The sequence below is a fragment of the Enoplosus armatus genome, chromosome 14 (genome assembly GCF_043641665.1).
Source record: "Enoplosus armatus isolate fEnoArm2 chromosome 14, fEnoArm2.hap1, whole genome shotgun sequence".
NCBI lineage: Eukaryota > Metazoa > Chordata > Actinopteri > Centrarchiformes > Enoplosidae > Enoplosus > Enoplosus armatus.
Window position 1 is genome coordinate 407,401 of NC_092193.1, and position 12,052 is coordinate 419,452.

Genomic DNA, 12,052 nt, shown 5'->3' on the forward strand with positions numbered 1-12,052 from the left:
TTAGCTGTGATTTGAACTTGACCAACATGCAGCAGGTGATCGACTGAAGTTTGAGAGGCTCGACCACCGCAGGGGGTCAACCTGTTGACGACCAGGCTTTGACCTTCCAGTATGTGGAGCAGGTTTTGATTACCAAGACTTACTTTAGGTGCATATTGCAGACATGCAGAGTCTAACGCAGGGTTTGTTTTGGGTCTTTCTTTCACTCCCTTCCAAAACAAGCTCACGTGCTAGCCGCATCAAGCTCTTAACGACTGTGAAACACTACCATCACTGTCCACAGGGGGCGCCGAAATGAAAGTTCTTTGAAGTTGCTTTAAAGCAGCTGCTGTTCAACAATAAACACCAAATACTGTACAGAACAAATGTGTCCGTGCTTCCTTCAGTGTCTAACAGCAACAGGACCAGTCTGATCAGGATCTGTTTGAAGTCCTGGACCCATCTGTTAATGGCGCTTTCTTTTACCCTTCGTCTTATTACTGAGACTTCAACCCGTTTAAAAAGAGTTCAGTTTCAGTTTGCTTCTCATTCGGAAGAAGTCAGATTATAATCAAAGTAAGCAGCAATGTGTTTGTTACTAAACCGTAATATTTCACTAAATTGTTACAAAAAGTAAATGAAAATTCACGTGTTTTACTTCCGCTGCTTTTATTTTGAAGGCGTGGAGTCACATTGTGACTTCCGCTAGTTATGTAAACAGTAAAGATGGCGACCTCTTGTGCGCGCCGCGGTGTCCTCAGTCAGATTCTGAGGAGGTTCAGGTGTTCAGGAGGAAACGTGAGAGGGATCTCAGCTGGAAGGTCAGTTTGTATCAGACTCACCTGAACCGCAAGAGTCCCACAGAGACAGAGACAGATACAGGTACAGGCAGACAGGTTCAGGTGCAGAGACGGGTACAGGTACAGACAGACAGGTTCACATACAGGTACAGAGACAGAGACAGGTACAGGCAGACAGGTTCAGGTGCAGAGACGGGTACAGGTACAGACAGACAGGTTCACATACAGGTACAGAGACAGAGACAGGTACAGACAGACAGGTTCAGGTGCAGACAGACAGGCACAGAGACAGAGAGAGCAGATCTACAGGAGAACAGCTTGTCAGCAGCTGATGATGAACAGCTTGACTTCTGGTCCTCCGTGAGTCCTCTGGCTGTTCTGAGCTCAGAGCTCCAGACGTACAGAACATTTTCTATTCCAGATTCAACAGTCAGAACTTTTCAGTGAGTGAAGTTTGAAATGTTTTTAGGATCTTTCTCCTTCAGAATAACCAGAACTGTTTGAAAATAAAGAAACATCTGATGTGAATATTGACTATGTTCTTACAGCAGAACCAATAACTGATTCCGGTGCTGGGCAATAAATCAATATTATCATCCATCTGCTGTTCAGATGAAACTGTCTCCTGTTGAAAATACTTTCTGATGTATTTTGTTTTTTGTATAATTATTAAAAACAAACTATCAGACAGCAGAGTGGCGGCCCTGTGACATCACAGTCTGTGGAGGGGAAGCGCTCGGCCTGCTGGGTAAAACTGAGCAGACATGAGTTAATTGGTAGAAAGTTCCAGAACCCACAGAGTGGAGGAGGAAGAGGAGGAGTGCTGTGGGCGGCGGTCGGTACGTTCAGTCACACAAACCACATAGCACTTCTTTATCCTTAACACCAAACTCCAGTCAGAATTTTGATTATTTTACACCTGTAGTATTTACCTTTTTTACCACACTCAAGTCAGAAACCTGCAGAGTTCTTCTACAAACTCCTGTCAGAAATCTTCCGATTCAATGCTTCATTGTCCTTCACACCAAACCCCAGTCAGAAATGTACTGATTTTGCACTTGCCTGTCGCTTACACCAAACCTTGGCAGTGCTTGCCTTTCATCCCAAACTCAAGTCAGAAACCTGCAGATTTTATGCGTCCGTATTTTTCAGTTTGTGTGTGTGTGTGTGTGTGTGTGTGTGTGTGTGTGCGTGTGTGTGTTAGCAGCTTTCTCCCTGTTTAGCAGTACTGATGAAGACCAACAAGATGAAGCTCAGAGGAAAGAGGACGAGATGATCCTGTTGCTGAAGAAGGCCAAGGTACCTGGACTAGTAACTGTAGTTGCACCAGTTGTAGTACTGTAGTATTGCAGTAGTAATGTGTCCCTGTCCTCTCTTAGCTCAGTGTGTATCGGGGGCAGCTGCAGGCCGCCTCTGGTTTCCTCCATCAGGCCGTGGTTCTGGCTCATCAGACCCACAACAACCAGGCCATCATCTACACCTACAGTCTGGTAAAGACCTGCTCAGTGTGACCTCTGCAGCTGTTCACAGGTGTAGTTTTCTCTGTTGATGGAGGCAGCTGGGTGACCTTTGACCTCTTCCTGTGTGCTTCCTCAGATGGCAAATCTGGCCTATGTTCAGGGTCAGCTGGACAATGTGAGTATTGTCCAATCACAGCTCAGCTTGTTATTTTCACCATATAATTAACTTGTTCTTTGTCACCATGGCAACAGCAGTGAGCCAGTGTGAAGCTTGTAATTCAAATTAACTGCAGCCTTCATCATCATCACCGTTGTTTCTCATCTTCGTCCTTTCAGGCAGAAAAACTCTTCAAAGCAGCAATGAGCTTCATGCTGTCAGGAGGAACTCCACAGGTCAGTGTGTGTGTTTGTGTCATCAGTCAGCTGTTTCTGTCTTCACTGACTTCCTGTCTGTTTCCAGGACGACAACGCTGTCATTGAGATGTCTCTGAAACTGGCCACCATCTATGCTGAACAGAACAAGTAAGAACTAGATGTACCTGTTCAACTGTCTGACCTCAGACCTGTAAGAGGAGTGACTGTGTGTATGTGTGTGTGTGTGTGTGTGTGTGTGTGTGTGTGTGTGTGTTGAGGGCGGAGCTTGCAGAGCATGGTTTCAGGTTCTGTACGGAGTCTCTGGAGGCCAAACTGGAGAAACAGAAGGAGGTCCCTGCAGAGGAGCAGAAAGGTGAAACACTTTCAGGCTCAATATTTACATTTTTAGCAGTTTTTTCAAGATAATACATTTTTTTAATCAAGTTATTTTTTTATTGCGTTGTTTTATTCACAAAAATCTAAATCTTGTCACAGTCAGTTTAGACTTCTGTAGCATGTCCTTTATGAAGGAATGTTAAACCTTTTTTTTCTTCAAGACTCAAACCAAAGTGTAGCCCCGCCACCACCAACAATCAAACCAGTCCAGAGTCCAGTTCAGGATCTGGACTGGTGGAGACAGGTGACGCGAGGCATCCAGTGCAGAACAGTTCTCATTCAACAGTGTGCCGTTCAGGTTTAGAGTGTCTGAGACTGACAGAGAGACAAAACTGCTCAGCGACTTTGTTGTTCATCTTGGTCTTCAGAGGAGCAGGAGGCTCTGAGGAAGGAGACCCGCCTCCTGCTCGGTCTGTGTTTGGACTCGCGGGCTCGATACCGAGCATCAACGCTGCATTTGAACCAGGCCGGACAGGACTACCAGAATGCCCTGAACATCTGCCGCCAGGAGCAGGGAGACACACATCCACAGGTAGGACGACAGGTAGACACACTTCCACAGTTAGAGACACCCACAGGGAGGATGACAGGTAGAGACACACCCACAGGTAGGACAACAGGTAGACACAATCCCACAGGCAGAGACACCCAAAGGTAGGATGACAGGTAGAGACACACCCACTGGGCGGACGACAGGTAAAGACAACAGGCCAGATCAGAATCGGACATCTTCTGTCAGAATCGATGATGATGATGATGATGAATAATGATGTCATCATCATGTTTCCTGTCAGACTCTGGTGCTGATGAGCGACCTGGCCACCATCTTGGATCTGCAGGGTCGCCATGACGACGCCCTGGCACTGGTCCAGCAGGCCGTGGACCTGAGCCGCTCCGCCGGACACCCGGACCAGCACGTACTGCTGGGAAACATGGCCGGCATCCTGCTGCACAAAGGTCAGGAGAGGTCAAAGGTCATGGAGTCTGACACACATCACCTGGTTGAGTTTGTTTTGATTTGAATGACCCCATGACCTTTCTTCTGGTGTGTAGAGGTGTTTCTGATCTGGTCTGATGTTCCCTCTGTGGTCCGCCAGGTCGGCTGGAGGACTCGGTGCGGTTCTACCAGGAGGCTATGAGTCTGGCTCGGCAGGCTGGAGACCAGGAGGTCGTGGACAAGATCCAGGAGGGACTGAAGGAGGTGAAGAAGAGGAGGAACCAGGAGAGGAGGAAGAAGGAGGAGGAGAAGGTTGCTCAGGAGTGATTGACTGGTGTTCACAGTGTGTTTCTGGAGAGAACACTGTATCTACATAACTATTGGACAGGATCCTGGTGACCCCTGGCCCCCTTCTCCCCCACCACCATGAAATCCAGTCCAAACCTTCTGATCACATTTATGCTCCCCAGAGGACGAAGCCTTTAGATCTGAACAAGGCTCATAAAGAACTGTTTGTGTTTCAGGGTTCAGGATTGTGACATTTCTGTTGTGTTTGCGTTTCTTTTTCCTGCAGTCAGAAACTGAATTAATCTGAAATAAATCAGTGTGTCTGGAGCTGTTGGTCCTTTAGTTTAGACAGGAAGTACTCATGTATTCTGCATGTGTACTCCAGCAACTGCACCGAACATTTAAAGCTGCACTGATTGTGTTTGGCCACCAGGAGGCGAATAACTACATCAGGCAGACAGACCGTATCCTCCAGGTGTTGAGGCTGACATTTAGACAGTGAAACTAGAAAATTATGTAATATATTTGTTTTAAACTGAAAACTAATTATATATACTATATATAAGACTCAGTCAAATCGGAGTTGGCTGTTCAATACAAATATTCGACCATTTGTTCTTTTTTAAATCTATTTAATGCTTTATTGAACTGCCAGATTTTTGAGGGATGACAGCGGCATTCATTAATATAGTAAACAAGCCAAGTTAGCTCTCTAACGGGCAATAGAACGACGGATAGAAATGCCTGTGGTATTAAGCTGCCTGTACCCATCGCAGTCATCTTCACTGAGTGGACGTTTACTCTCTGCAGCTGCTTCTGGGGACCGAAATGTCTCCAGAAACACAACAACTGCTCGACTTGAAGAATGTCAGTGACTGACCTTCAGGGACCAGCACCTGTATATATACTGTACTTCTGAGGACTGTAACTTATACTAATGATTATTTTCATTACTGATTAATCTTCCAATTATTTTCGAGGTATAATTGACTTGTCTATCAGAAAATAGTGAATAGTCTGTTATAATGTCCCACAGTCCAAAATGATGTATTCAGATTGATGAATATTCAGTTTATTATCAGATGTGACTAAAACAAGCAGCAAGTCCTCATATTGAAGGAGCTGCCTCCAGCGTAGAAAAGGGACTAAAACAATTAATCGATTATCAAAAAAGTTGCCAATTCACTTTCTGTCGATCGATTTATCGATTAATTGACTAAACGTTGCAGCTCTAATGGACATTACTTAACCCCGAACCTATACTTGAACCTGAACCTGAACCTGAACACCCCTCACTGTTTCACACTTACAAAAGCACTTTTCTGTTTATTACCAATATATAATAATACACTCAATACATGATATAACACAACAGTACAGTATGAATATACTTGCAGTGGACAAAAGCAGACCGGATACTTTATGCTTATCTTAATTACAACTTATTACTAACTTATTACACAGTAATACTGAGTGTATTGCTACTGTACTACTGTAAAGGACATCAAGGCCATCCTAAATAAAAAGAAGAGGGAGGAGGAGGAGGGGTGAGAGGTGAGAATGATCCAGGGGGAACTGAAGGTAAAGATCAGGGAGGCCAAGGAGAAGTACAGGAGGAAGAACAACATCAGAGAGGTCTGGAGTGGAATGAGGACCATCACTGGTTTCAGGCCGACCAACAACAGAGGAGCTGAAGGCAGTGTGGACCGGGCCAACGAACTGAATCTGTTTTTCAACAGATTTGACTCTGTGGGCCCTGCTCAACCCCCCATGACTCTTCTACTGTCTACCTCCAACCTTCACCTATTCCACTGCCCCCTCCCCCTCCTGCCCCTCACAGCCCCCCACTCCCCTGTGAGAGGTTTCCTCACACCTCGTTCCCCAGTCCCCAGGCTGACGACACTCTTCAACCTGACGACACCACCCCTCCCCCGCCAGTCACCTCTACAATGTGCTTCACTGCCGACCATGTTAGAAGACAGCTGAGGAGACTCCACTCCAGCAAGGCTGCAGGCCCTGATGGTGTCAGCCCCAGGGTGCTTAAAGCCTGTGCCCCCCAGCTATGTGGAGTACTTCACCACGTCTTCAACATGAGCCTGAGTCTTCAGAGGGTCCCCGTGCTGTGGAAGACGTCCTGCCTCGTTCCTGTGCCGAAGACGCCGCGTCCCACTGGCTCCAAGGACTACAGACCCGTGGCACTGACCTCCCACATCATGAAGACCCTGGAGAGACTCGTCCTGGAGCAGCTCCGGCCCTTGGTCAAGCCACACTTGGACCCCCTTCAGTTCGCCTATCAGCCCCGACTTGGAGTTGAGGATGCCATCATCTACCTGCTCAACCGCGTCTACGCCCACCTTGATAAGCCGACGAGCACTGTGAGAGTCATGTTTTTTGACTTCTCCAGTGCGTTCAACACCATCCGTCCGGCTCTACTGGGTGAGAAGCTGACGGAGATGCAGGTGGATGCCCCCCCCCCTCGTGTCCTGGACTGTCAACTACCTGACTGGCAGACCATGTGTGCTTACAACACTGTGTGTCAGACAGAGTGGTCAGCAACACCGGGGCCCCGCAGGGGACTGTCCTCTCTTCCTTCCTCTTCACCGTCTACACCACGGACTTCAGCTACTGCACTGAGACCTGCCATCTTCAGAAGGTTTCTGATGACTCAGCAATAGTTGGATGTATCAGTGAGGGTGATGAGGAGGAGTACAGGGCTGCTGTGGACAACTTTGTCACATGGTGCGAGCAGAACCATCTACAGCTCAACGTGACAAAGACAAAGGAACTGACTGTGGATCTGAGGAGGACCAAGGTGCCGTTGACCCCTGTTTCCATCCAGGGGGTTGTGTGGACATTGTAGAGGATTAAAGTACCTGGGAGTCCACATAGACAATAAACTGGACTGGGTAAAGAACACTAACGCCCTCTACAGGAAGGGCCAGAGCCGTCTCTATTTTCTGAGGCGGCTGAGGTCCTTCAACATCTGCCGGACTATGCTGAGGATGTTCTGAGTCTGTGGTGGCCAGTGCTATCCTCTACGCTGTTGCATGCTGGGGCAGCAGGCTGAGGGTGGCGGACTCCAACAGACTCAACAAACTGATCCGCAAGGCCAGTGACGTTGTGGGGGTGGAGCTGGGCTCTCTGACGGTGGTGTCAGAGAGGAGGACGCTGTCTAAGCTGCGGGTCATCTTGAACAATGTTTCACATCCTCTCCATGACGTACTGGTCGGACACAAGAGCAGCTTCAGTGGGAGACTCATTCCTCTCAAATGTACAACAGAGCGACACAGGAAATCATTCCTGCCTGTGTCCATCAGACTGTTCAATTCCTCCCTCTGAGTGTCAGAAGAAGAGACTGGAAACCTGGACCTACTTCACCTGTTCATATACTACCTCATTATTTATTCTTTAAATATGCCAGTGCAATACATATATGTCATACACAACAGTGCAATACAATATATAATACCGGTACTGTACAATTTCCCCCCCAGGGATCAATAAAGTATTTGTGATTCTGATTCTGTTTCTGATTCTGTATGGACACGTAGTTTTGTGTGTTTTTCTTCTGCGAGTGAGTGTGTGTGTGAAGATACGAGGTATCATCCTGACCTGCAGGTTCCCACAGAAGGTGACGCAGGTGAACTTCCTGTTGTGTTTACTGAACATGTCAGAATAAAAGCAGAGTGATGACAGTAAACAAAGCAGACACCACAAACAGGAATCTACCTGCTGCTGCACAAACAGCAGATTAACAACACAGACAGCAGCCTGGGAAACACACACACACACACACACACACACACACACACACACACACACAGTAAGGAAAGGAAGAGGTAGAGAAGTGAAGAAGGAGGTGGAGAAGTGAAGAAGGAGGTGGAGAAGGAAAGAAGGCGGTAGGGAAGAAGGAGGTAGATAAGGAATGGAGGAGGTAGACAAGGAAAGGAGGAGGTAGAGAAGGAAAGAAGGAGGTAGAGGAGGAAATAAGGTGGTAGGGAAGAAGGAGGTAGATAAGGAAAGAATGCGGGAGAGAAGGAAAGAAGGAGGTAGAGAAGGAAAGAAGGTGGTAGGGAAGAAGGAGGTAGATAAGGAAAGAATGCGGGAGAGAAGGAAAGAAGGAGGTAGAGAAGGAAAGAAGGCGGTAGAGAAGGGAAGAAGGCGGTAGAGAAGAAAAGAATGAGGTAGAGAAGGATAGAAGGAGGTAGAGAAGGAAAGAAGGAGGTAGATAAAGATAGGAGGAGGTAGAGAAGGAAAGAAGGAGGTAGACAAGGAAAGAAGGCAGTAGATAAGGAAAGGAGGAGGTAGAGAAGGAAAGGAGGAAGTAGAGAAGGAAAGAAGGAGGTAGAGAAGGGAAGAAGGCAGTGGAGAAGGAAAGAAGGCGGTAGGGAAGGAAAGAAAGCGGTAGGGAAGAAGGCGGTAGGGAAGGAAAGAAGGCGGTAGGGAAGGAAAGAAAGCGGTAGGGAAGAAGGCGGTAGGGAAGGAAAGAAAGCGGTAGGGAAGAAGGCGGTAGGGAAGGAAAGAAGGCGGTAGGGAAGGAAAGAAGGCGGTAGGGAAGAAGGAGGTAGGGAAGGAAAGAAAGCGGTAGGGAAGAAGGCGGTAGGGAAGGAAAGAAGGCGGTAGGGAAGGAAAGAAGGCGGTAGGGAAGAAGGAGGTAGAGAAGGAAAGGAGGTAGAGATGATGTCATGAGAACGTCATGCTGCACACACACATATATATTCTATGTATATACACACACATATCTATACGTTCCCATACACACACACACACACACATTGAGACACACATGTAGGTAAACAGCTAATTACATGTAAACACACCAACACACACACTCACATTCAGGTGAAGCTGGAGGTGTGCAGATAATTATTGTTATGCTAACAGGTTAATTAATCACACACACACACATTCTCAGAGGGGATGTGGTATAAAAGTATCTGCAGTGTGTTTCTCTCTGCTGGACAACAACGACTCAACACACTGACCAGGTACGAACACGCACACTCACACACACACAGATCAGACGGCTGTTTTACTGCATCCCGACTGTGTACTACTGCACTCTGACTGTGTATTACTGCACTCTGACTGTGTATTACTGCACTCGTTCAGACTTTCAGGTGTGTTGACGTGATGTTCTGTTTCAGGTAACGTTGTGTGTTACGTGTGAAAGGTAATCTGTTTGACTTTACTGCAGTACTTGTACTCTCATACAGATACATACAGCAGTTACTGTCAGGTGAGCTCTACCTGGCTGTGAGTGGCATGATGATGCAGAGGATCAGTGACATCATCAGACCAAACCAGCAGTCTGCCTGCAGCTGTGTGTGTGTGTGTGTGTGTGGACAGCCAGGGGGCGGGACTAACCTTGACTGACAGCTTGGTTGCCATGGTGACTTTCAGCTGATCAGATTTCAACAGAGTTGGACCTTTTCTCCATTCTCTCTCTCTGTCTGCTTTCCTCTCTAACTCCTCTTTTCATCTCTTATTTCTCCTCATTCCCCCACCCTCCCTCTCTCCCCCTCTCTCTCTCTCCCTCTCTCCCCCTCTCCCTCTGTCCCCCTCTCTCTCTCTCCCTCTCTCTCCCCCTCTCTCTCTCTCCCCCTCTCCCCCTCTCCCTCTGTCCCCCTCTCCCCCTCTCCCTCTCCCCCATCCCTCTCTCTCCCCCTCTCCCTCTGTCCCTCTGTCCCCCTCTCCCCCTCTCCCTCTGTCCCTCTGTCCCCCTCTCCCTCTCCCCCCTATCCCTCTCTCTCCCCCTCTCCCTCTCCCCCCCATCCCTCTCTCTCCCCCTCTCTCCCCCTTTCACCCCCATCCTCCCTCTCTCCCTGTTCTCTCCCTGTTCTCTCCCTGTTCTCTCTCTCTCTGTTGGTTTCAGTCTTTGCATTATAATTTCTCTCTTTCAGTGCTGCGAGGACGCTGAGGTAAGCTCCAACTCTCTTCCTGTTTCACACACACACACACACACACACACACACACACACACACACACACACAGTGACATTAAGAGCAGGACTCAGATCAGTTTCTCTGTAGAAACTCCTGCAGCATTGACGCCATGTTCACACTGATCTTTTTCTTAAAACTTATCATCAGACCAAATTCTGTTCAGTGATAAAGATGGTTTTATTGCTGTTTCAGTGTTTTTTTCTCATGACATTAAAGCTAGACAAGAAACACGTAGAGGGAGTGCAGGGCGAGTTAGACAGAAGCAGCCTTTACTTGATGGCGTGAACTCACTAGACGTCCATCAACTCAGGAGCTCCAGAGGAGCCAGTATGACCAGAACTCCTGGAGACACCGAGCAGCCTTTTGTCTCCAAGCTTTTCTAAAACTCTCCAGAGTGAAGAAGAAGTGTCAGTCTGTATGGAGTTTGTGTGTCAGTTAAGTTAAAAACACAACCTCCTGTTCCTCTAATCGTCTCTGTGATGGACCGTTTCAAAAACAAGTCTGTCCCTGATTTTGTGGCAGCGATGTGATTGACATCTCACTGCTTGTTTATCAACTGAAACAGATGAAGAAGACGTTGAGGTGTTACGTGTGGATCGTTACTGTGGACACTCATCGTGTTCACACATAAACAGTGTTTTCACATTGAGCCGAATGAATGTGGATCCAGTTTATCATTATTCCAGTTACCTGCTCAAACTGTTTCCAGACTCCATGAACAGTCTGACTGCGACATGTCGTGTTTTTACACTCCAGTTTGTGAACAAACAGGTTCATCAGTGAGTTTTCGAACTGCTGGTGGGTGGATTTTGTTACCTTTGGACAGAGCCAGGCTAGCTGTTTCCAGTCTTTATACTAAGCTAGGCTAACCACACAAACATGAGACTGAGGATTTACCAAAATGTCAACCTATATATTTGTATTCATTTATATGAGAATACGATATGAAACTGTCAGATTTAGTTTAGTAAAACAACACATTTCTCCTCCAGAGTCAAGATGGACAAGATGGATCCAGGATGTGGTATGCTAGCAGCTCCGTGAGGCTGTCCTGAGACACAGCGCTGCTTTGAGCTACATGCTAACATCAGCATGCTAACATGCTCACAATGACAATGCTAACATGCTGATGTTTGGCAGGTTTACCATGTTCACCATCTTAGTTTAGTGTGGTAGCATGCTAACATTAGCCAGTTAGCAGTAAACACAGAGTCCAGCTGAGGCTGATGAACGTCATCAGTTCTGCAGGTATTTGGTCATAAACCAAAGTATTGGACACGAACATGTTGACCTGATGATGGCGCTAGATGAAGAGTCAGAGGATCACCAGAGTTATTACATTAAACTGAGCCAAAGTGAACTATGTTGCTAACATGGCTAACAATCCACCTTTAAGACACTGAGTTAGTGTCTGGTTCAACTTCAGCCTGTCTCTCTGTCTGTCTCTCTCTCTGTCTCTCTGTCTATCTGTCTCTCTCTCCTGTCTGTCTGTCTGTCTCTCTCTCTCTCTCTCTCTCTCTCTCTCTCTGTCTGCCTGCCTGTCTCTCTCTGTCTGTCTCTCTCTCTGTCTCTGTCTGTCTGTCTGTCTGTCTCTCTCTCTCTGTCTGTCTCTCCCTGTCTGTCTCTCTCTCCTGTCTCTCTCTCTCTGTCTGTCTGTCTCTCTCTCTCTGTCTCTCTCTGTGTCTCTCTGTCTCTCTCTGTCTGTCTCTCTCTCTGTCTGTCTGTCTGTCTGTCTGTCTCTCTCTCTCTCTCTGTCTGTCTCTCCCTGTCTGTCTCTCTCTCCTGTCTCTCTCTCTCTGTCTCTCTGCCTCTCTCTGTCTGTCTCTCTCTGTCTTTCTCTGTCTGTCTCTCTCTGTCTCTCTCTCTCTCTGTCTGCCTGCCTGTCTCTCTCT

General features: G+C 47.3%; 1 protein-coding gene across 3 annotated transcripts; it reads left to right on the forward strand.

Annotated features, from left to right (window-relative positions):
• Positions 1-705: 705 nt before the first annotated feature.
• On the forward strand, positions 706-4,541 carry ttc19 (tetratricopeptide repeat domain 19). 3 transcript variants are annotated; one of them, XM_070918988.1, is made up of 11 exons: positions 706-800; positions 1,467-1,618; positions 1,984-2,078; positions 2,159-2,269; positions 2,376-2,414; positions 2,576-2,632; positions 2,700-2,761; positions 2,872-2,966; positions 3,358-3,521; positions 3,784-3,946; positions 4,087-4,541. In XM_070918988.1, exons 1-11 carry the CDS (start codon positions 706-708, stop codon positions 4,251-4,253), a joined length of 1,200 nt encoding a protein of 399 aa, XP_070775089.1. In that variant the 3' UTR covers positions 4,254-4,541. The 3 variants fall into 3 exon arrangements, with proteins under 3 accessions (XP_070775089.1, XP_070775090.1, XP_070775091.1); XM_070918989.1 differs by having other exon boundaries at positions 1,987-2,078; XM_070918990.1 differs by lacking the exons at positions 3,784-3,946; positions 4,087-4,541 and adding an exon at positions 3,610-3,696 and having other exon boundaries at positions 3,358-3,579.
• The last annotated feature ends 7,511 nt before the right edge of the window (positions 4,542-12,052 follow it).

Excerpts from the sequence above, each read along its gene's own strand:
- ttc19 (XM_070918988.1), top strand. The coding sequence starts at position 706 with ATGGCGACCTCTTGTGCGCGCCGCGGTGTCCTCAGTCAGATTCTGAGG. Across the intron at positions 2,633-2,699 it reads TGTCAGGAGGAACTCCACAG|GACGACAACGCTGTCATTGA; the intron begins GTCAGTGTGTGT and ends GTCTGTTTCCAG. Across the intron at positions 3,522-3,783 it reads AGGGAGACACACATCCACAG|ACTCTGGTGCTGATGAGCGA; the intron begins GTAGGACGACAG and ends GTTTCCTGTCAG.